The sequence below is a fragment of the Chenopodium quinoa genome, unplaced genomic scaffold (genome assembly GCF_001683475.1).
Source record: "Chenopodium quinoa cultivar QQ74 unplaced genomic scaffold, ASM168347v1, whole genome shotgun sequence".
NCBI classification, from domain to species: domain Eukaryota; kingdom Viridiplantae; phylum Streptophyta; class Magnoliopsida; order Caryophyllales; family Amaranthaceae; genus Chenopodium; species Chenopodium quinoa.
The window spans coordinates 1,477,204-1,502,183 of record NW_018744593.1 but is presented as its reverse complement, the minus strand read 5'-3'; the positions used below and the strand labels follow the sequence as shown (position 1 = coordinate 1,502,183).

At 43.9% G+C, this 24,980-nt stretch overlaps 2 protein-coding genes across 2 annotated transcripts; both read left to right on the top strand.

Annotated features, from left to right (window-relative positions):
- The first annotated feature begins 215 nt into the window (after window positions 1–215).
- On the top strand, window positions 216–1,876 carry LOC110699810. Its single transcript, XM_021877326.1, has 2 exons — window positions 216–864; window positions 1,094–1,876. Exons 1-2 carry the CDS (start codon window positions 292–294, stop codon window positions 1,736–1,738), a joined length of 1,218 nt encoding a protein of 405 aa, XP_021733018.1. The 5' UTR covers window positions 216–291; the 3' UTR covers window positions 1,739–1,876.
- A 21,353-nt stretch (window positions 1,877–23,229) lies between these two features.
- Window positions 23,230–23,688, top strand: LOC110699786. The gene has a single exon (XM_021877302.1). The coding sequence runs from the start codon at window positions 23,230–23,232 to the stop codon at window positions 23,686–23,688; it is 459 nt and encodes a 152-aa protein (XP_021732994.1).
- Window positions 23,689–24,980: the final 1,292 nt, after the last annotated feature.

Sequence of the window (24,980 nt, the reverse complement as noted above, 5' to 3'; positions counted from 1 at the left end):
TATGTGGCTACTAACTGAAATAATGTTAGTAGGGAAGCTTGTTTTTACATAAAGTGTAGGTTGCTTAAGATCTGGTATACTTGAGACTCTTATTTGGCCTTTTCACGATTTAATGCATCAAAATTCTTATTTGACTTCTTTTACGGAGCAATCTATCCATGACTTTATTAACATGTTACATAAATGTTGATATTTCATCACAACAATATCTATCATTTCTCGTAATTACGTCCGTTTCGATTCATTCATTCATTCATATGGTTGTTTAGTTTAACTTGGGAAGTAATAAAAATGGGAAATCATCAACAACAGCATCAAAAAACAACAGCAAGTTCTGTGTCTAAATTTGTCTTCTTTGTAGTTGGTTTGTCTGTTGGAATTACATCCTGTTTTTACATCCTCAGTTTTTATTACGTTACAAATCAGACTCAGTTGTTAGCAATAGCATGCACAACATCAACATCCTCACAGCATAAAGCTCAGGCGTTAGCATCTACACCATTGCCGCCTTCATCACCGCCTCCACCACCACCATCACCGCCTCCCCCTCCCCCTCCATCCCCGCCTCCACTACGCGAAGAGGAGGAGGAGTTTGGGGAGAAACTGCTGCATTATATAGAGGATGATGCAGAGTTGTTATGGCGGGGGTCATTGGTGCCTCAGATACCGGAGTACCCTTTTCGACGTGTTCCAAAGCTTGCCTTCATGTTCTTGACAAGAGGTCCCCTGCCTTTAGCTCCTCTATGGGAGATGTTCTTTGAAGGAAATGAAGCTAAATTTTCTATTTACATTCATACTCATCCTAATTACACTGATCCTATGCCGAAGGATTCTGTCTTCCATGGTAGAAGGATTTCTAGCAAGGTACGTTAGTTCTTTTACACCAATCGATACATACGTTACACTAATTTAATTTGATCATATATCTATCAAATTTGATGTATGCAATGCATCTATCATCAAATATATTCTAAAATGGTACTTTATATATACTTCGTATTAGTTTAGGAAATTATTATCTTTATGATTGGTTATTGATTAATATTACTACGTAGTTTTCCTATATAGATCCTAATATTTTAAGTGCACGCAGAGTGTGGAGTGGGCAAATATATCAATGATCGACGCTGAAAGACGATTACTAGCCTCAGCACTCCTAGACTACTCAAACGAAAAGTTCATCCTCCTCTCGGAAGCCTGCATCCCCTTGTACAACTTCACAACAATCTACGACTACCTATTGATCAAGAACACTAATCTCAGCTTCGTAGGAGTGGAACCTGACTTCAAAAAGTCGAGCCCTTACAGATGGCGGGGCAAGATGGACCCACCGCTCAAGAGATGGCAGTGGCAGAAGGGTGCTCAATGGGTTGTCATGGACCGAGTTTTATCCATAGACATCCTTTCGGACACCAAATATTACCCTGTGTTTCGAGATCACTGTAGTTGGCCTTGTCAGAATCAAGATGAACATTATGTTCAGATTTTGGTTATGCTTAATCATCCAGAGCGCAACTCGAATTGGAGCTTGACTTGGACTGAATGGAAGGGCAACCGCCATCCTACCATGTTCGGAGCAAGGTCTAATATTTCAGCAAATATGATTCAAGAAATGAGGTTCAGGGATAATTGTACTATTGGTGGCCAAATTACTAACATGTGTTATCTTTTTGCTCGCAAATTTGCTCCTAATAGTATTAAGCAGTTGTTGGAGATTAGTTCTACATTGTTTGGGTGAATAATATTAATTAAGGTAAAGAGCAAGTCATCTATCTTTAATACTATTGTTTCCTACTTTGCAAAGTTGTATGTGGTACATCTAGTTCATTTGTTTCGCAAAAATAAAAATAAACTACATCGATCAGGTTCATTTGTTGACCAATTTGATATATACCATTTTTTCCGAATACAGATGTTACATTTTAATTGAATTAATACTACTGAAAAGTTTGAAAATCATGATTGTCAATACATATAACTGGTTGAAGACCTGAAGTGTAAAATAAATTAATAATCAATGACAAGTTTCAAACAAAAAAAAAAAAGGCAATGTACAGTCAAAACATGCACAGAAATCTAACACTAGTAATATAAGGCATGCATCAACTTATGCGTGTTATAGACTTAGGCATGCCTGGAATTCCAGAAATTAGGAAGGGGGTAATATCTAATGGGGTATATTCTACTTGAGCATTGATTTAGAGACTAATAATTCATTTTCTAAGGTTTGGCAACAATCCTTGGGTAAAGACCACCAATTCATGGCAATCGGCGGCAACCACCATGTCGTTGATAAATTTGAGACCACCACGAGCATCGCCTCACTTGAAGGATCAAGAGCCCTAACCTTTTGTTCAACTATCTCTTCAACCACTGGGTTCGATTCAAGATACTTGTTCGTAATTCGCCGGAATTGATGAGCTATGGTGGCGACTAGCAGCTTCCATCAGGCGGCTATAATGGCGGCAATTGCTTCAATTGGGCGGAGGGATATGAAGGTGAAGGAGATAATACATAGCAGGGGAGAAGGAAGATGCAGTATAGCAAAGGAGAGTGCTTTTTTTTTACGGGTGGAAATTGTTATGCTAGGGGGGAGGTGGGTAATTATTAACCCCCTTTTTAGGGGAATAGATCACCCAATGATTATTTACCCTAGATCCAAACTTAAAAAAAAATCCAGAATTATTACTCATGTATTTTTTCCCCTCCCATTACACCCATTCCAGGCAGCCCCTTAAAGTAACATTTAATATTTACAAGAGATATCATTAATAACTATCCACTTTAATACATTTACAAGCTTCACCTTGTTATGAAATAGGCAGTAGGAAATGTAATACTAATAGCAAATTAAGTTGCACATGTAATTAATAAGCTATGGAATCAGAATATATATATTGCAGAGCAATTGAGTCCTATTCAAAAGTGTTAAATAGTGAGATCACAAGAAAATAATAAAGAGAGCATATATAGATAACTAATATTATAAATTTTAGCATAGAACTAAACCTCTGAATATATGCTAGCTGTGTGAGACCGTGAACTAGTGGTGCTATTGATTTGGAGACGTCGAAGACTCGAAGTGGAGGAGGTGAGGTGAGTAGGGAACCAAGGGTGTAGCAGAGGCGTGAGCGCTTCAATAAGCTGGCAAGCTAAGGTTCCTCATAAGCAGCAGGCTTAAGTTTCTTGTTTGATAATCATAGAAGTTAAAATTTGTGTGTGCAAGAAAAAAAAAAAGCACATACATCTCCGTTGTAGGGGTGGAATTATGCCAAGAAGTTGAGAGGATGCTGGCTATGGTGCTGCAAAAGGCAAGTCTAAAAGGCGTACGTTATGCACCAAACTCCACCACCACGAACCATCTCAAATTGAATAGTGTCCTCGTTCGTTCTCATTCTTAAGTTGCCACACTTACTAGGAGGAAAGTGTAATAAGGACTAGGGCAGGAAGTGGAATGTGTTACGTCTAAAATAAATTTCTTGTATTACGTCTGAAATGGATGTGCAGCATGCTGTAGATTATTGCAGGAAAATTCTTATTAATGTCCCAGTAACATTGAAATTACGGAAATTGACAGGTCTTATTTCTTCCTCTTCATTTTTTCCCCAAAATCCAAGAGTTGCGCTTGGTTGTATAACTTGTATCTAATTTTTCTTTAGTATAATATTAGGAATTGGATAGGAAGAGGCATGTTTGCCTTTATTTCTGAAGGCAGTAAACAAACTGAATAAAACTGAAGGACAGTCAGTTCTGGTCTTTCTGTGATAGTTGAGACTTGTTGCAAATTGATTACACAGACAGAAATCTCTTATATATATTATCTGTTCTGTTCTCACAGGCTTGCTTCTCCGAGAAATCAAGGACTTTTGGCCGGCTGCATTGCTTTATCTGAAGGCCAAATTCTGAACAGTTTGACATAGTGGTAGTGCTTACAAAGCAGCTTTTAGGATTCATGGTCTATGCTTTTAGAGCTGCACCTGGAATTAGTCATCAGTTAATCATCCCCGAAAGTCCAAAGATCATGGTCGGAGTGGGTACATGCCATATTATATAATACGACAATGAAGTGACATACAGTACAAACTGCGATTCTCACCTTATAAAAAAAGATACTTAGCAGCTAATATTGGAATTAGTCACGTGTTTTCCTTCCAAACCTTCCAACACAGAGTGAGTAATTTATTGATGCTTGCTGAGTATTTGGTCATTGTAAACCTGCGTTTTGGTATCTGAAACTAGGCCTTTTCACTTCTTTGTTTTGATTGCCATGGTTATTTGCTGACAGCACTGAAAACATCGTGTGCAGGTGCAGATACTAATTTGCAGCTTAATGACCAGATTTTGAACTGCTATACCGGACCCTGATGGTGCTTCCTATGAAAGTCTAGAAGGGGAAGCAGTGGCTATCCTAGAAGAGTCACTGATTATTGATGGTGTGATACTGATTTATCTGGATCTGAAATACCTCAACTGTTATATCGTTTTGTATTTTCATATTGATTTTTGATATCTTATCATTTGGTTAATCCTCTGCACAATTTTTATCTGTGTTAAAATATTGTAGGTGATGAGACTCTGCAAGGTAGTGATTCTCCTTTGAACATGGATTGTTCAGTTGTTCTCCAAGACAAGACTTTTTACATTAACTCTCCAATATTAGCTGCTAAGAGTCCTATTTTTTTTTATAAGGTGAGAATCGCAGTTTGTATGTCACTTCTATGCCTTCCATTGTTGGAATGATTATCTCATCCCATTCTCCTTTCGAATTCTGTCACAAGTCATTTCTCTTAAATTTAGTTTTTCTTTTCATTATCCTCTTCCAAGTGTTCTGTGTTGCTGATTCATTTTTCTTAATGATAAACTAATGGAGTGTTGAGAAAGGGTAATTTGGAGGGAAATTATGAGAAGAGAAAGCGGGGGAAGGGATGCATTACACGCACTCACCTTTTAGCAAACCAAATCCTTCCAGTGTTGGAAAGTTTGGAATGAAAACACAAGGTCGCTTAAACACCCCCCCGACACACACACACAAACACAAACATCCAATTTATAAAACTTCTTCTTGACTGTGCTTGGAAGTATTATTAACTTGTGACATTCCCTTTGTTTTTGTGGAACAGAGGAAGATCCATATAATAGGTTTAGATATACCTAATTATATGTGCACCTAGGTTCATAGTAATAGGTTCTAATGTCTTTTAATTATATTAGCACAAAAATTACTCCTTGATCTCCTTCCCTTTGCATTTAACGATTTCATTTTGTGTTATGTTTCGGGTAAAAATACCCAGGCCACGTGGCCCAATCAAAGGGTGACACGTGTCACCTTATGAGAGTTTCAAACTGAATCAATCCCTAGCTGACACGTGGCACTCCCAATAACCAGGGAAAAAGACGGCCTAAAGGGCCCAATTCCCGAGAAAGCCGCAAAACGACGCGGCTTACCAAATCTAGGTCAGAATGACCTAGGTAGGGGCACATTCACCAACGACCCTATAAATAGGGAGATTTCCCCCATTTTGGGAACACGTTCAATTATTACACACAATCAATTCTCTCGAAAACGAAGAAATCACCTGATCTCGAAATCCGAGAAGATTTACTTTTACTTTCTGTACTTTTGCATCACTCTAAACACTTTCTAATTTGATCGTCGGAGGCGGAACTCCGAATACTCGGAGCTTCCGTTGTTTTGCAGGTACAACCGGCGGAAAATCAGTCTTGGTGACATAACTCTCCCGAGGGACAAAAAACCCAGAAACATTTGGGGCCGTCTGTGGGGAGAGTACCTCTAAGATGGTTTCTCAAGAGACTGTACCGCCTCCCGAGGATAAGCAGCCTACGGCTGAGGTCTATTCAAACCATGATACGGATCCAGAGGTCGAAACATATACGACCGCAGATGGATCCCTCATTATCAGGCGCATCCGTTCCAAAGACAACAAGGAACGGAGTGATGCTCAGGCGGGTCCGAGTAAGAACTTCGGCCAGCCCAGGCGGCAGGACAGTCTGCTCACATCACCTGAGACGAGTTCATGAAATTCATGACAAGTTTCAAGGGAAAGATAAAGGACCTGATCTCCAAGAAGACAGCTGGTCCCAACAGGGGTCAGTCGGCCAAGAAGCCCTCTCGCTTTGAGAAGGCTAAGTCGGTTAAGGACAGGGAGCCCACTCCGCACCCAAAAACAAAGGAGGGGACCCGGGCTTTGATTGATTGGACCAAGTTCCACCTCCCCGAGCAGGGGAAGAGGAAGGCCATCCGGCATACACAGTCGGATGGCAGTAAGAAGACTATCTCTGATGCTCCACTTAAAATTGAGCAAAGGAGGAACGAGCAACTGTCTGACTCGGCTTCAACGTCGACTTTCCCGGACAGCTTCAAGAATATCTCGCTGAGGTATTCTTAACCTGTACATGAGAGCCTGTCAGGCGGCCCGTCAGTCCATACAGGTCCTCAGATGATCGGCTCGGCCCTATATGTGCCCCAACAGCCTGCTCTCTTCGAAGGTCAGGCGACATATAATGTCCAGCCACTAGACTGGCAGCTCCGTCTGCTAAAACTTGGAGAACAACCTTCTGCTTTCTCTAAGGAGATAACCAAGGCGGCACAGCCGGCCAAGGTTAAGGATGTCATGGTGGGTACTTATGATGGTACCACTAACCCAGAAAACCACCTGTGGCATACACCCGCCTCATGTACCTACTAGGGTTGGATGACGTCGCATGTGATAACTTGTTATTTGGTATGATTTTAGGGTACTTTTGAACCTTGTTTTCGTTATTACTCGGCATCAAAATTCATTATTTATCCTATTTTTATGCAAATTTTGTACCATCCATGCTTCACAGGTTGTTTGTGTTTTTGATGTAATGTAGCTATTTTAGCACTATGGATGTGATCAAGCATGAGTGAGCAAGGATAAGGGAAATCATGGTTGATAGAGCCATGGAGGAAGAAGGAGGAGTGCCTTAAAGAGAAATGAAAAGCTTTTGGAGAGCCTTGAAGGGTAGTTTGCTTAAGCGTCCAATTCAACTGACCATAACTTTTGATCTACTCAACCTTTTAAAGTGATTCAAATTGGAGGCTAAATTCATCTCAAGAGCTTTCCAAAGACTAGTCACAAGTCCATTTCTGGAAAGAAACAAAGAAGTTACAGCCTCCCAAAGTTAAGCTGTCAAGGCAGGGAATTCTGCATGGACGTGCAACAAAATGGCACGTCCGTGCCAAAATCTGCACATTCGTGCAGATCTGCTCGCTTCTTGGCAGTAGGCACTCCCCAACTTTTCACCCTTCTGCACGTCCGTGCAGAGCCTTGCACGTCCGTGCCAAATTTGGCACGTCCGTGCAAGCCTGTTTCCGGGCTCTTTCCTCGTTTTCTCCGTCCTTTTTGTTTTGAGAGGGGTATATATACCCCCTTGAGCTCATTTTGTACGATTATTGAAGTTTTTAGAGCTTTCTCTTAGTTTTGCAATTTTAGAACATCAAAACTCTCAATCATTAGTTAGATTTTAATTATTAGCTTGGAAATATTCAACTTCAATCATTGTAGAAGACAAGTTCCACCATTGTTGCTCACTTTGAAGCTTCATAGTAACTATTTTCTTACTCTTCTCTTCCATTTCTCTCTACTTAGTTGTTCATTACTTGCTTAATTCTTGTATGCTTAGATTGTTAATTATTTTAATTCTTAGTTTAAACTTGTTCATGAATTGCTTGAAATCTTTAATTGCTTTAATTTCCATGGATTGTGAATAGTCTAATTTCTAGGGTTTGGGTAAAACCTTCAATGTAGTCACTAATAACTAGTTGCATGTGTTAATTTGGTTATTGTGGGATGTTAATTAGTTAAGCTTAAGTGGTTTATTTGTTTAGTTCTTGTATATGGCCATTGTTAGAACTATTTATCCAAGCTTCCTCGACGAAGGATCGAGAGATGAACTTAAGTTAGCTCCCTTATGCTTAATTGACTTGAAATGCCATGAGAATAGGAATCTCCAGTCAAGGGAATGTTTATGTCATCGTGATTATGCTTTAACACTTGTTTTATGATTTGTAACCACGAGAGTAGGTTGTATTCATGATTCAAGTAATCCCTCTAGCTTGATAGAGTAGTTAGGTGCCTTAGATGACTTCCCTTATTTATCCCCTATTTTACCTTGATTGTTGCATGCTAATTGTGATTTGTGATGAAGTTGAGTGGTATAACCCAAGCCCTAGATTCCTCTTAATATTGTTAATCTCCCCTTAGCTTTTAGTTGTTTTGAACTAGTAAAAGTTACTTAAAACCAAACCAACTTCGACTTCATTTAGCTTATTTGAATGGTAGTATCTCGATGGTTGATTCAACGCCTCTCTTGGGTTCAACCCTTTCTTACCCTTGCTATTAGTTAGAGAGACCAGGATAGGATTTATTTTGGTAGGCTTGACAACGGCCTATCAAAATTTTGGCGCTGTTGGCGAGGAGACAAAGTCACATTGAATGTATTATTGTTGAATGAGACTAAATGTGTGTATATGTATAATAGTTTTCTTACCTTAATTTTTGTTTATGTGTGTTTAGCTTGTGACAGTCATTACTAACGTTTTTCTTAGCTTTGTTTGAATTTGCATGACACGAAAGAGTAAGCAATCACCGCTTATACCCGTTGATCCAGAGCTAAATAGGACTTTGAGAAATGCGAGGAGACTTTTGCAAGGCACACCCGAGTTCTCCATTGTATATTCGGATTCCGATCCGGAAGAGGTTTTTGGAACCAACGAAGAAGATAACATGGGAGAGAATCCTCCTCCACCTTTGCTACGAGACTATGACCACCCCAACGCATTCCAACTTCGGAGTGGCATACGTCTCCCTACTGCAAATGCAAACAACTTTGAGCTTTCACCTCAACTCATTCGTATGATTCAAAGCGATCAATTCGGAGGTAGTCCTCATGAGTGTCCTTTTGCTCATTTGGAAAACTTTCTTGAGTTGTGTACAACCATGAAGCAGAACAACATTTCGGAAGAGTTCATCCGTATGCACATGTTTCAATTCTCCCTCCGTGATAAAGCAAAGCATTGGTTGAGAACGGTTGAAGAGGGATCATTGAGTACATGGGACGAAGTCACTAGAGCCTTTCTTGGAAAGTATTGTCCTCCAAAAAAGACCGCCAAATCAAGAAGAAAGATCGCCAATTTCAATCAAGACATTGATGAAACATTGAGTGAAGCTTGGGAGCGTTTCAAAGATTTCACAAGGAAATGCCCCCACTATGGTTTTACATCATGGATCATTGTACAAAGCTTCTATGACGGTCTTACTCCTATTTCAAGGGCCAACCTTGATTCCGGGGCCAGTGGTAGCCTCAAAAAGCTATCGATGGATGATGCATATAAGATGATTGAGGAAGTGGCCAAGCATTATGCATATGGAGGTGATCGAAGGCAACCTCAAACAAAGAAGGGTGGAATCCATGATCTTAGTGCAATAGACATTATTGCATCAAAGTTCGATATGCTAGCTCACAAGCTATATCAAGACACCCTCACACCCTCAAGCTCTTCCTCACAAGTCATGTCTTGTGAGACTTGTGGAGGAAATAATCACTTGTCCTCCTATTGCAACTCAACAAATCAAGAGCAAGCGGCGGCAATTGGGCAAAGAAATGAGCTATACTCCCAATCCTACAACCAAAGTTGGAAGCCCCAACAAAACACGGGATGCAAGCAATACAACCAAGGCCCCCCACAAAACAACTACAACCATAATCAAAACCAACCTCAAAACCACTACAACCAACCCCATTCTCAAAACCAACAAGCTCCATATCGCCATCCTAACCAAAGGGATCAAAACCAACAAAGACCACAATATAACCAAACCACTCCTCCTCCTCCACCTCCTCAAAAGACTAGCCTTGAATCCGTTCTTGAAACTTTCATGACACAACAAGTAAGGAACAATGTGGATATGCATGAAAACATCCAACAACTTCAAGCGCACAATAAGATAATTGAGAGCCAATTGGCTCAAATTGCACAACAAGTTGGAAGTTCATCCTCCAATCCTAGTGGTCACTTTCCAAGCTCAAAGATAGTGAACCCAAAGGAGCAAGCTAAGGCTATAACTTTGAGATCGGGTAGAGGTTATGAGGGTCCGGTTATGAGTGAAGAGGAGCCACAAAAGAGAAATGAGGGAGGTGTGGTGAGAAGTGAGGATGATATTGAAAATGAAGTAGTTGAAGTTGAGAGAAAAGAGCAACAAAAGAGTGATGAGGGAGCCTCAAAGAAAGATGAGGGAGATGAAAGAAGAATAGAAAATCCCCCCATGAGAGTATATAAGCCCCCCATTCCATTTCCTCATAGAATTGTGGAGAAAAAGATGAATGAAAAGTTCTCAAAATTTCTTGAAGTCATGAGTAGACTTCAAGTGAACATTCCTTTTCTTCATTCTATGTCACAAATGCCTACCTATGCTAAATTCTTGAAGGATCTTCTATCCAACAAGAGTAGGCTTGAAGAGAGTGCAACCATCTCCCTTCCTAAGGAGGTGAGTGCAATCATTCAAAACAAGCTTCCCCAAAGCTTGGTGACCCCGGTAGCTATGCAATACCGGTGAAAATTGGAGATTTAGAGGCTATGGATGCTTTGTGTGATCTTGGGGCAAGTGTGAGCTTTATGCCCTATTCTATTGCAAAGAGCTTGAAAGTTGGAGACTTAAAACAAACAAGAATGTCCTTACAATTAGTTGACTGCACGGTTAGGCTACCTTTGGGGATTCTTGAAGATGTGTCGGTTCAAGTTGGAAGAGTATTTGTGCCATGTGATTTTGTGGTAATGGAGATGGAAGAAGATACAAGAGTACCCCTCATTTTGGGGAGACCATTTTTTAACACCGCGGGAGTGGTGATTGATATGAAGGAAGGAAGATTGACTTTGAATGTGGGAGATGAGAAAATTTCATTTTCATTCTCACAAACTTTGAAAAAGCCATTGATTGATGAGGTTCATAGAATTGATACATTGAAGAGGGACTTAGAAGAGTTCCGAGAAAGATTGTATGAAAGAGATCCTTTACAAGCTACCCTAACGGGAGGCTTAGTCAAGGAGGGTGAAGAAGCAAAGGGGTATGATATCTTACTCAACCAACCTTTGGTCCACGACGTGATGAAATTTGAAGTGCTTAACGTGGAAGCAAAAGAGGAGAGGACTACGCCTCCTCCTAAGGTTGAACTTAAACCCCTTCCCCCTATACTTAAATATACTTTTCTTGATGATAGCGAGAGTTATCCCGTTATTGTCAATGCTAAGCTCGATGACACCTCTGTTGAGAAACTTGTAGTTGTTTTAAGGGAGTATAGAGATGTCATTGGGTACAAAATTGATGACATTAAGGGGATAAGCCCCACCATATGCATGCATAAAATTCTACTTGATGATGATTGTTTGGGGTAAAAATACCCCAGCCACATGCCCCTATGGCTAAGCGACACATGGCACCCAGCCATTGGTCAGCAGGGCTCCAATCCCCTGCTGACACGTGTCCCATGAACCCTAAATGGGGAACCAAGTCTCCCCACTATAAATAGTGGGGGGATCCTCATTAATGGGTATTCATAAATTCATTCATAAATACTTACACAAAACCCGAGCAATATTAATTGCGGAATTCTCCCATTACGCGAGAAGTAATTTCACTTTTTTACGCACTATCTTCCTCCTGTACGTAACTTACTTGATCGTCGGAGGCGGAGTTCCAACCAACCGGAGTCTTCGTGGTTTTGCAGGTACAGGCGGCGAAGGGCACTCTCGGAATTGTAACTCTCCCGCAGGACACATCAAAAAAACCCCGAAACATTTGGCGCCGTCTGTGGGGAGAGTACTTCTGAGATGACTTCCAATCCTGTACCACCGGATCAGGACAAGCGGCCATCGGCCGAGCCTGAGGTCCAGACGGACCATGAAAGTAGTGATGACTATGGAGTCGACACCTATGTGGCCCCAGACGGGTCCTTCAGAACAAAGCACACCCGTTCCAGGGATAAGAAGGAACGGGATAACATCCAAGCTGCTCCAGGCAACCCAGCCGGCAACCCGGATGGAGTTGCTCAGGCGGCAGAAGGCTCTGCTCCCGTCACTAGGAACGAACTCATGACCTTCATGAATAGTTTCAAAGGCGAGATCCAAAACCTTATTCGGTCAGCTACTCCCAAGAAGAGTCAGCCGGCCAAGAAGCCTTCTTCAGGGAAGAAGACGATAAAAGACCGGGTCCCTACCCCTCACCCAAAGCCGAAGGAGGGGGAGGGCCTCAGGTTTGATCAAAACTGACTCCGCTTCCCGCAAGCGGAACTCAGAAAACCCATCCGACACTTACAGCCGGATGGCACCAAGAAGACTTTCTCTGTTGCCCGGACGTTTCTCCAGGAAAAGAGAAGTCTCGCATCTGCGTCGGCTTTAACGTCGACCTTCCCGGACAGTTTCCGTGACACCTCTAACAGGCGCACGGGAACAAGCTTAGGGAGTCAGACGGGCGAACCATCCGCCCGGTCTGGACCCCAAGTGATCCAACCTGGTCTATTTGGTTCGCCAAATGGGCTGGGTGGATCCCCTTTTACTCAAACGGGCCCGTTTGGCAGGAATGTGCAGCAGCCGTACCAACTCATGGACTGGCAGCAGCGCCTGCTAAAGGACCGAGGCAAGGTCAGGCGGCCTCATGACGACCCCGTAGTCATTGAGTGTAAGGTTGCCAATCAGAGGGTTGGCCGGATCCTAATAGATACCGGGAGCTCGTCTGACCTAATTAGTTATCAGTGCTTGACTAAGCTCAAGTAAAAATCCAGTAACATGCACCAGGCGCCTCACCCACTAGTTGGTTTTTGGGGAGGAGTAGTGCATCCGGTAGGAAGCATAGATGTTCCCATCCGGCTGGGTGAGAAGGGGGAAGGACGCCACATGGTGGTAAAATTTTTAGTTGTAGAAGAGCTTGCCGCCTACAACATGATTTTTGGCCGTCCGACCCTCAACGAATCCAAGGCCGTCATCGTCCCCTCACTCATGCTCGTTAAATTTGAAAAGGATGACGGTACAGTCGGTTCCCTGAAAGGGGACCAGAGGACGGCTAGGGAGTGCTATCTCTCTGACGTCAAACCAACTATGGGGGCAGCCGGAAACGGCAAGCCCATAGATCTTGATAACTGCGATACAGCAGTCCCGGCTCTAAGGGCAGCCGGTATGAAAAGAAAGGCGGACCAAACGGGACAGTTACCCGCTTCCAAAGATCGACAGTCTTGGATACAGAGCATGTCCCAAGGACAGTTACCCGCTTCCAAAGATCGACAGTCTGGTCGACTCCACAGCCGGTCATGCTCTGATGAGTTTCATGGATGCCTATTCAGGTTTCCATCAAATACCCCTATGGAAAAAAGATTAAGAAAAGACGACCTTCTTCACTGATCAGGGGTTATTTTGTTACAAGGTGATGCCGTTTGGGTTAAAGAATGCACCGGATACATTCCAGTGCATGATAAACACAGTTTTCATCAACCAGATTGGTAGGAATGTAGAGGCATACATCGATGACATGATAGTCAAATCCAAGCTACAGACGGATCACCTACTGGACCTCCAAGAAACATTCACCACACTCAGGCGGCACCGGGTCATGCTTAACCCAAAGAAGTGTGTATTTGGTGTTGAGTCTGGGAAGTTCCTCGGATTTTTGATCGACCAAAGAGGCATAGAGGCTAATCCGGAAAAAGTACAGGCGGTCATTGACATGCGGTCTCCCCACACTGTAAAAGAAGTCCAGAAGCTGACCGGTTGCCTGGCGGCGTTGGGAAGATTTCTCAGCCGGTCAGGCGACAAGTGCCTCTACTTCTTCCAGGCCATCCGGAAGAAGTCCAGATTTGAGTGGGGTGAAGAGGCGGAAATGGCATTCCAGAAGCTATAGCAACACTTGCATTCCTTGCCAAGGCTAGTGAGCCCCCTACCCCGGGAGGTTCTCTATATGTATCTAGCTGTCTCTGATCATGCCCTTAGTGCCGTTCTCCTCGCTGAGAGAGACGGTAATCAGCTCCCGGTGTATTTCATCAGCCACGTGCTTAAAAATGCTGAACTCCGGTACCCTATGATCGAAAAATTTGGGTTGGCCCTGTTCGTCGCAGTCAAGCGGTTGAAGCCCTACTTTTTGGCTCACCCGGTGATTGTATATACAGACTAGCCACTCAAGCGCCTAATGACCACCATCGAGTCATCCGGCAAAATGATCAAGTGGGCTGTTGAAATACAGAGCCTCGAGATAACTTTTGAACCCAGGCGGGCAGTGAAAGGTCAGGCGTTTGCCAACTTCATTGTCGAGATGACTAGACCGGTGCAACCGAAAAATCATGTTCAGGTTTGGAAGTTATTTGTAGACGGTAGCTCTACAGTGAACGGCTGTGGTGCAGGCGTTATATGCCATTCTCCGGAAGGGGATAAGTTTGAATATGCACTAAGGTTCCAGTTCCAAGCCTCAAATAATGAGGCAGAGTATGAAGCCCTGCTAGCCGGTATACGCATGTGTAAGGCAGCAGGGGCAATAAAAGTCAGCGCCTGCTCAGACTCTCAGTTGATTGTTAGCCAGTACAATGGTGACTACGAGGCCACCCATCCGGCTATGATCAAATATCTGCAGGCGGTCAGAGAAGAGGTCGTGTCACTTGACGAATTTCATCTAAGTCAGGTGCCCTTTCCAAATTGGCATCCTCCGCCTCCTGTGATGCTCCTAGGACGGTCTTTTGGGAAGTCATTGAGAAAAGAAGCGTTGATCATGAACCCATTGGAATCCTAGACCGAAGTGCCACCTGGATGGACCCCATCCGGGCTTACTTGACAGACGGTACGCTACCGGTTGACCCTTCTGAAGCAGTAGCACTCAAGAAGCGTGCTCTGAGCTTTGTTATGCATCATGGAGAACTCCTCCGAAAGGGATACCTACAGCCGTTTCTAAAGTGTGTAACCCCTGAAAGGGGAAGAGAAGTCCTAGAGGATCTGCACGCGGGTTTTTGTGCCTTACACATAGGCGGCAGGTCCTAGGTTAGAAGAACCAGACGGCAGGGGTACTTTTGGCCCACTCTTGAGGCAGACGCCATGGATTTGGTGAAACAGTGTGACAAATGCCAAAATTTCGCCCGGTTGATACATCGACTGGCAAATGACCTGACAGCCATCCATAGTCCGGTTTCGTTCGCAAAGTGGGGCATGGACATTCTGGGTCCTTATGCGCCTGCATCAGGCAGTCGCCGCTATATTTTGGTGGCAGTGGATTACTTCACCAAATTGGTTGAAGCAGAGGCGGTCAAGGGCATAAAAACAAAGGACGTGATCTCCTTCATTTGGAGGAACGTCATCGCCCGGTTTGGGGTTCTAATGTCTATGGTTTTTGACAACGGACCACAATTTGAAACGCCTGTCCTCAAGAGCTGGTTGGGGGACCAAGGAATCTCCCATTATTTTGCATCCGTTGGCCGTCCTCAGGCAAACGGGCAAGTTGAGGCTTTCAATAAACTGATCTCAGACGGTATAAAGAAGAAGTTGGAAAGAGCCGGCGGACTATGGGCAGAGGAATTACCTCATGTCCTTTGGGCCATCAGGACCACTGAAAAAGGGGCAGCCGGTGAAACCCCATTTCTTATGACATATGGCACTGAGGCGGTGCTCCCCATTGAACATTATGAGCCAACACTTCGCATCATGCTATATGATGAGGCGGCCAACTGGGAAGCCATGCGGCTTGCACTGGATGCTCTCCCAGAGCGAAGGGGCAACGCAGCCTTGCATCATGAGATTTACCGCTTGAGAATGACAAGAGCCTACAACAAGCGGGTTCACAAACGACCCTTGAAAGTAGGAGATTTTGTGCTTCACAAAATGGAAGCAACCGGTAGGGCCAATGAACAAGGCAAATTAACCCCAAATTGGGAGGGACCCTACCGGATCTTTGAAGAAGTGCGAGATGGCACATATCGCCTGGAAACCCCAAACAGTAGAAATTTTCCTAGAACCTGAAATGTAGACAATCTTAAGAAGTACTACTTCTAGAAATTGTATAGCTTTTGTAAACTTCTGTATAATTAATGAAGATTTACTACATATTATGCTTACATGCGCCATGTCTTGTGCTTATCACAAGCGGCCCTTTTTACTGAATTTCCATGTGCCATGTCTTGTGTTCAACACAAGCGGCCCTGAAAACTAACGAATCATCCGGTGACACCCATTCGGGCGAACTCATCGAAGAGAACATCTCCTATTTGGGTGGAAAATTGTTCTAGTGATCAAATGTCAGGCGGCCCTAACCGCCTGAATGATCCCTTGTACCAGAGAAACGTGGGTTAGCAATCCCAAACATGCAGCCGGCCCACTCTTTGGGTAAAGTACCAATCAAAGGCTGATCTCAAAACAGACAGCCGGTACTTAAAGTGCCGCCTAATCGACTAAGAAAAGGCAGGCCTCCAGCATTTGGTTTATGCCATAATCTATGAAGGGGTGTTCTTGCAAAAGCCCAACCGGAAAATGGACACCCTAAATCTCACGAAAAGGCCTTTCCCAAAAGCCTCAGCCGGCAAATCAGTAAAAACCGGCTGCTTTTCGTTCTAGCAATTAGCACTTAGCACTTAGCTAAGTTGTTAACATTTGCGCTATGGCATATGGATAGCCTCCTGGCACCATCTCACCCATGCCAGCCTCCTATCCATGGGAAATTACCCTAACCCCTACCAGTCATGCGCGTCATGCGAAAACACATTCATTCAAAAAAGTAAGCAGTAAAAAGAAAAATTCAAATAAATCCAAATTCATTCAAAACCGGCTCAGCCGGTGGAAATGTAGCAGAATAAAACGGCACAGCCGGTGAAAATATGAACTATTTACAGAATAAACCGGCACAGCCGGCGAAAATGTATCAATATTCAAAATAAAAAATAACAGCAGAGTAAGCCGACCCTTCCGGCGCTATTACAAAATAATGCACGGCACGCAGGCCGGGAGATCGTTGCTACTCTATCTGCACTGTCACCCGGTCGCCCTCAGCCTGGTTCCCCTCCGGATGAGTTGGGTCGGTGGTGGGAACGGAGCCGGGAGCAACCTCATCCTCGACTACCGTCTCATTGCCCGCCGCCTCCGCCTGCATTCGCTGAAACTCGGCGTCAACCCATTGCTCATAGGTTCCAGGCCCCGGCTTGCCCTCCTCCTCAGCCATAATGGCAAGATCTGCGTATTTGTAGGCGAGCTCCCAGACGTTGTAGTCTGCATCCGGGTGGATGATGGAGAACGCCTTCTTCATTCGGTTTTCGCAGTCCTGCTCATTCTCCTCAATGAGCCGGCTCTGATCAGCTTCAAGAGTGGCCTGGAAGTTGCGCTGTGCATCAGCAGCCTCCTTGACCAGGCGGTCATTCTCCAATTGCAGCTGTTTGTTGTTCTTCTCCGCCTAGTTAAGCCGCTTGAGGGGATCCTCATGATTCTGGAGCTCATCCTCCGCATTGTCCAGGGCCGCCTGGAGGTTATCTATTTTGGTCTTGGACTCCTTGAGGGCATGTTGGAGGGACTTGACCTGATCCGCCTGTTGCATGATTATAGATTTAGTTTCTAAGTCATGCACAATCATTGAATAGTGGGCAACGCTATGTGCGTCATCCGCAGAACGTTTGGCTCTTCTTACCTCCTCCTGCTTGCGGATGTAGGCCTTCTTGAGCCCCTCCATGCGGAGCAGTGCCTGCAACAACACAGTCGGTATTAGTAGAAAAATCGGATGCCCACACTACAAATTAAATGCCGGGTGGGTACTCTTTAACTTACATCAGCCAGGTCGACCATTACACGGTCGGCATTGAAGGTATTGATTCCAGGAATCGCCTCCTTCTCGTCCCAGGGGACGGCTTTCAGCATGGCCCGGGCGTACTGAGCAGCGTCCGGCCAGCGTGGAGAATTATCTGCACCAGAAACAGACGGTGAGAAAGCTGCATACGCTCCGCCTACAGACAGCCGGCTGATCGGAGAATCGCCCGGCTGAGACTGAGAATATGACTTAACCCGCATGGGTAGGTCTAGCAGCGTGAGGTTGAAGGGGTTTGTACCTTGTTGGGAAGCCCTTTGGCCCCCAGCAGCAGATGGACCGGTTGCGGTCCTTATTGGGGTGACCTCTTTCGAGGCCGTTTCAGCGTTAGACCCGCCTGGGGTCTTTATTGTTTTACCGCCGGTAGTAGCCCGGGCGGTGAAGCGGTTTTCTGCACCTTATGTGCAGGTTCTTCAACAGACGGCCGTTGCCGGATCTGTTTTTGCAGAGAGCGGGGGATAACACCCCCATCCTGAGACAAGGTCACAAACGGTCAGGCGGAAATGGCCAAAATGGCATCAAGGCAAACAAATAATGAAGGTCAGACGGGCTAACCTTTTAAGCCGCCTGAGCGGCAAGTTTCTTCTCCAGATTCTCCTTTCGGATATCTGAAGCTTTCTTGGCGGGTGTCTTGGCGGTGGGCAGCATGTTTTTAGCTTCTTCTGCAAGACGCAAATACATCCAGTCAGAATCATGATAATTTCACATTGCAATCAAAAGAAAAAGGTTAGCCGGCATAAAATTAACCGGCTAAGGTTCGTAGCTTACGTCTTTCAAACATGCTGCTAAGCCCGCAGGCGGACAAGAAGCACTCATCCTTAAAGAATTCGTGTTTGGGCACCCAGTTTTTGGGCACCCTTATTATCTCTCCGGTTGAGAGAGTGGAAGAGGTTAGTTCAAAAAATCCGGAGTCCAATATGGCCTCCCTGTCATGATCCGGCACTGGGGGCAGCCGGCACTTCTGCCCCAAAAGCTCTGGTTTCCGGTTGTAGGTCCGGAACTCCCTGTTTTCCTCCTCAGTCGGATCTTTGACCAGGTAGAACCGGTTCTTCCAGTCCGACCATTTAGACGGCTTATCCAGTGTCATCATATATTGAGGATAAGTCGTCAAGGTGTACCAGGCTCTCCAGCCGCCTGGGCTCCTGCTCAAATAATGCATTTGGGCAAACGCCTCCTAGCCGGGGTTGAGATCCTGCATCTCGCAGGCGGCGATGTACCCTAGAATGTTCACCCAAGAATTAGGGGTGAGTTGCCAAACGCCTAGGCCATATCCCCTAAGTATGGCCTTTATCGTGTTGTGAAGGGGGAAGCGGACACCGGCTAGGAAAGCCGCCTCATAGCACCCAAACCAACTGTTAGCGTTGGGTTGGTCATCTTCCCATATAACCGTCCCGAACTCCCCCGGTACGGACAGCTTGTACCCTCCTCCAAGCGGTCGCTTGGTAATGAAGTCTGTTAGAGAAGACCGCATGAGGGCCCGGTCCTTGAGAGAGACGGCGATCATGAGAGGGTTGTTTCTACTTTGCCACGAAGGCCTCTCCGCCTCCTCGCTATCTTCTGACATGGTCAAGTAGCTAGTGCTACTGCTTTCGATGCGACCGTCATCAGAGCCGGATGGGGAGTTGGGACCCTCATTGACGGATCCTGGCAGCTCAGTCTCCTGAGCAGGAGAAGTCTCCTCGTTGTGGGAGCCTAAAATACTATCGCTTGGGGTGGCGGGAGTGCCGCCGGATGGTTCTCTAGCCGCCTCGTCCGGGGCTCGTCTCTTAGGCGACAACTCATTTGAGTCTCCGCCTCTGTAATTGGGGTCCATAGTCGTTCCCCTAATTCTAGCCATCGTGTCCTGCACAGACACGGAGTCGGTCGATACAGGCGTTGAAAAGGGGAAATTCCAAAGATCAGAGGCGGCAGATCCAGTTCTAGACTCAGCCGTACTAATTGACCGGCTAGGTTCACAACTATGTTCCGGGTATGGGTATAAAGGGTCCATCTACCTCTTCCTCCTCCGAATGAAATTCGATAGGATCCATAGAGACCATACCTTCATCCATAGGATTTCAAGTACCAGAGGGACTGATAAAAAAAATGCAAGCAAAAGACGCAAACGGAAATACATGGAAAAGCGAGAAGGAATAGAGACGGTACCTAGAGTAACGAAGAATTTGCTGAAACCTCAAGAAATTTCTTGGGGATGCTTGCAAAGACACAGACGGTTTGAAGACCGCCTGGGTTCTCTTGGGTACCCTCACGAAAAAACCTTTGCTTGCTTGCTAACTTACAGGCGGTCTGGTAACTGGCTGCTTTAAATTATCAGATTTTCGTCTGCTCTCAATTCTCAAGTACCGGATGCTCTCAAAATTCAAGAAAATTCACGAAGTTTGTAAATGAGCTCTCGTGGGAGTCTCCTCCTATTTATATGGGATGCCTCAGAAGGCGAAGGGACGCGACCTTTCCCCTTCTGCTTTTCCCTCTTCTTTTAGTTAGAATCTGAAGAGGTTCCAATTCAAATTCAAAAAAAAAAAAAATAATATATATATTTTTTGCATACGTCAGCGTTCTTCTCAGGTGCACGTGGCACCCTGCCACATCAGCACCTGAGAGGGACAAATGTTTGGGGTAAAAATACCCCAGCCACGTGGCCCTATGGCTAAGCGACACGTGGCACCCAGCCATTGGTCAGCAGGGCTCCAATCCCCTGCTGACACGTGTCCCATGAACCCTAAATTGGGAACCAAGTCTCCCCACTATAAATAGTGGGGGGATCCTCATTAATGGGTATTCATAAATTCATTCATAAATACTTACACAAAACCCGATCAATATTAATTGCGGAATTCCCCCATTACGCGAGAAGTAATTTCACTATTTTACGCACTATCTTCCTCCTGTACGTAACTAACTTGATCGTCGGAGGCGGAGCTCCAACCAACCGGATTCTTCGTGGTTTTACAGGTACAGGCGGCGAAGGGCACTCTCGGAATTGTAACTCTCCCGCAGGACACATCAAAAAACCCCGAAACAATGATCATGCTTCCTCGATTGAGCACCAAAAAAGGCTCAATCCAAACATGAAGGAAGTGGTGAAAAAAGAAGTTTTGAAACTTCTTGAAGCGGGCGTAATCTACCTTATCTCCGACAGTAAGTGGGTTATCCCGGTTCAAGTTGTGCCTAAAAAGGGAGGCATGACCATCATAAAAAATGATAAGGGTGAGACCATTTCTACGAGGTCGGTCACCGGGTGGAGGATGTGCATTGATTATCAAAAATTGAATAAATCCACCCAGAAAGACCACTTCCCACTCCCCTTCATTGATCAAATATTGGAAAGACTAGCATCACAAAGTCATTATTGCTTCTTGGATGGATACTTGAGATTCTGCCAAATCCCAATCCAACCCGAGGATCAAGGAAAGACTTGGCACTTTTGCTTATCGAAGGATGCCATTTGGACTTTGTAATGCACCTTCCACGTTTCAAAGGTGTATGATGTTTATCTTTTCCGACATGCTTGAATCATCAATCGAGGTATTCATGGATGACTTTTCTGTTTTTGGTTCATCTTTTGACACTTGTCTTTCGAATTTGATTAAAGTGTTAAAAAGATGTCAAGAGGTGAACTTAGTTTTGAATTGGGAAAAATGTCATTCATGGTAGAGGAGGGCATTGTTCTTGGTCATGTGATTTCTAGTAGGGGCATTGAAGTAGATCGTGCCAAGATCGAGGTAATTGAGCGCCTCCCACCCCCTACAAATGTGAAGGGGATAAGGAGGTTTCTTGGACATGCGGGTTTTTACTGCCGGTTCATAAAGGATTTTTCAAAAATCGCAAAGCTGCTCACTCAACTGTTTGTGAAAGATGCCCCTTTTGTGTTTACTAATGATTGTTTGCTAGCATTTGATAGGTTAAAGGAGGCCTTGATTTTGGCCCCTATCATTCAACCCCCTAATTGGGAGCTTCCTTTCGAGCTCATGTGTGATGCTTCGGATTTTATCGTTGGGTCTGTTCTTGGACAAAGGAAGGACAAGAAGCTCCATGCTATCTATTATACTAGCAAAACATTGGATGAGGCACAAAGAAATTACACAACCACGGAAAAGGAGTTTCTAGCCATTGTTCATGCAATTGAGAAGTTTAGGTCCTACTTGTTGGGCTCTAAGGTCATAGTCTTCACCGACCATTCGGCTTTGAAGTACCTTTTTTCCAAGAAGGAACCAAATCCAAGATTGATACGGTAGGTCTTGCTTTTGCAAGATTATGACATTGAGATTAGAGACTAAAAGGTCCTAGTTGTTGGGCTCTAAGGTCATAGTCTTCACCGACCATTCGGCCTTGAAGTACCTTTTGTCCAAGAAGGAACCAAATCCAAGATTGATACGGTAGGTCTTGCTTTTGCAATATTATGACATTGAGATTAGAGACTAAAAGGGTGCCGAAAATGTAGTGCCCGATCGCCTATCTTTGTAGGTGATCTTGATAACTTGCCAATTGATGATTCATTTCTAGATGATCAACTATTTGCTATCCTTCAAGCACCGGCACCATGGTTTGCGGACATTGCAAACTATTTGTCTTGCTCTATTCTTCCTCTCGACCTCACCTATCAACAAAAAAGGAACTTTCTTCATGATGTTCGCCAATACATTTGGGACGACCCCTTGCTCTTTAAACAAGGTGTTGATGGCCTTTTTAGAAGTTGTGTCCCGGATGATGAGATTGAAGATGTTATCACAATGTGTCACTCCTCACCTTTTGGAGGGCATATGAGTGCTAACAAAACCTTGGCGAAAGTATTGCAATGTGGTTTCTATTGGCCTATAATGTTCAAAGATGTGTGGGGTGTAGTGAAAGCTTGTGACTGGTGTCAAAGAATCGACAATATTTCAAGAAGAAATGAAATGCCTTTGAACAACATTCTTGAGTTGGAGATATTCAATGTATGGGGCATAGATTTTATCGGGGCCTTTTCCGACTTCTTTTGGGAATAAATTCATTCTTGTGGCCGTCGATTACGTGTCAAAGTGGGTAGAAACGGTTGCATCTCCTACTAATGATGCTAAGGTGGTGGTCAAGCTATTCAAAAAGATAATTTTCCCAAGGTTCAGGGTGCCACGTGCCGTCATTAGTGATGCAGATTTGCATGCAAAGTGGTCCTTCCAAGCTCTTCTTGAGAAGTATGGTGTGAGGCACAAGGTGTCATTGGCTTACCACCCACAAACAAGTGGTCAAGCCGAGATTTCAAACCGGGAGATAAAGATGATCTTAGAAAAGACGGTGGATAGGTCTAGAAAGGATTGGTCTACGAAACTAGATGATGCTCTATGGGCCTACCGCACCGCATTCAAGACTCCCATTGGCACCACACTTTACAAGCTTGTATATGGGAACATGTCACTTGCCGGTAGAACTTGAGCGTTGTTCTCATTGGGCTATTAAAACCTTGAACTTTGACCTTCGAGGTGCCGGTGAAAAGAGGTTGCTTGACCTCCATGCCTTGGAAGAGTTAAGATTGGATGCATATGAGAGTGCACTGATCTACAAGGAAAAAACCAAGGCTTGGCATGACAAGCATATCAACAAAAGAGAGTTCAAGGAAGGTGACAAAGTCTTGTTATTTAATTCCCAGTTGAAGTTGTTTTCGGGTAAGCTAAAATCAAGATGGAGTGGGCCTTTTACCATCAAAAGGGTTTTTCCATATGGTGCAATCGAAATCTCCAATGAAAATGGTGAACCATTCAAAGTGAATGGCCAAAGACTAAAGCCATACTTTGATGGTTTTGTGCATAAAGAAGCCAAAATTGTTCACCTTGATGAATTTGATGTTCCTCATTTACGTTGATCCTGCAATGTCGTCAAGCTAGTGACGTTAAAGAAGCGCTTCCGGGAGGCAACCCGAGTTCCTTACCTTAGACTATTATTTCACTTCCCTTATTTTAATTTTTTACTAACATTTGTCTTTTATTATCCTTATAGGTATAATTGATAAAAGGAGAAGTGAGAAAAGATTTTTGGGAGGATTTCCAATAATAATGATAATAATATGGGAAATATATAATATGTATATATATACTCATAAAAAATAAAAAATAAAAAAAAAAAGAAGTTCTAGTGTTCTGCACGGACGTGCAAAACGCCCGAAATCAAGGCAGTAGCTACTAACCCTCTCTACACGTCCGTGCCAAATTTGGCACGTCCGTGCCACCTTCCACACGTACGTGCGGAGTTGGTTTCCGCACACGCTTCTCATTAAAAAAATATGATAATAATAGTAAACAGCCCCCCACCGATGCTCACTCCTCTTTCTCAATCTACATCTCCTTCTCCTTCCTCCTCCATACTCCATACTACTACTATTATTTTCCAAACCTTATTTCCACCTTTAAAACTCCATTTTTCACTCAAATCCCTACTCTTAACTACAATCTCACACTCTCTTTCAACATTCTTAACAAGTTACTACCCCTTTTCACCATTAAAACCCCAAAATCTCAAAATTTCCTCAAACCCTAACTTTCAAAATTGATTTAGGGGTTTCTTGAATTTTAAATTTTTAAGCAAATTGGGTGAACAAGGATCTTCAATCAACAACAAGGGGTACTAGAAAGGTTCATTTGTGGGTTTTACACCCACGCCATTCTCGGTATAATCTTTCAAAATTGGGTGAGCGTTGGAATATTTGTTGGTAATAGGTTCTTCATAGTATAAGTAGTAAGTTTGGATGAGTTATTTTTGACACTAAGGTGGTTGTTTGTTTGAATTGTTGATAATATTGGTGTTGGATTGTTTGAATTGTTAATACTATTATTGTTAGTAAATTTTCGGAATTGTTCTTGTTGTGTATTGGTTAGGTGGAAGAATTAGAGTCTTGTGTGTTTCGATTCTATGTTTATTGGGTATTGTGCTTGTTTGAAGTGTTTTTTTTTTTATTTAAAAAAAAACATTGATCATGTCTAGGAGGAACCAACCAAGAAACACCTCCTCTGCTAGACTTAGGAACTCTCCACCTCCACCCACCGTCGAACCACCGCAAGTGAATACCTTAGGTATTGTCTTTAATAATTCCGATTTCATGAACAACTACCTAAGAATTAGTAGGAGACGAATCCAGACAACAAAATTTTACAACCAAGA

Excerpts from the sequence above, each read along its gene's own strand:
- LOC110699810 (XM_021877326.1), top strand. The coding sequence starts at position 292 with ATGGGAAATCATCAACAACAGCATCAAAAAACAACAGCAAGTTCTGTG. Across the intron at positions 865-1,093 it reads GTAGAAGGATTTCTAGCAAG|AGTGTGGAGTGGGCAAATAT; the intron begins GTACGTTAGTTC and ends AAGTGCACGCAG.
- LOC110699786 (XM_021877302.1), top strand. The coding sequence starts at position 23,230 with ATGGGAACATGTCACTTGCCGGTAGAACTTGAGCGTTGTTCTCATTGG.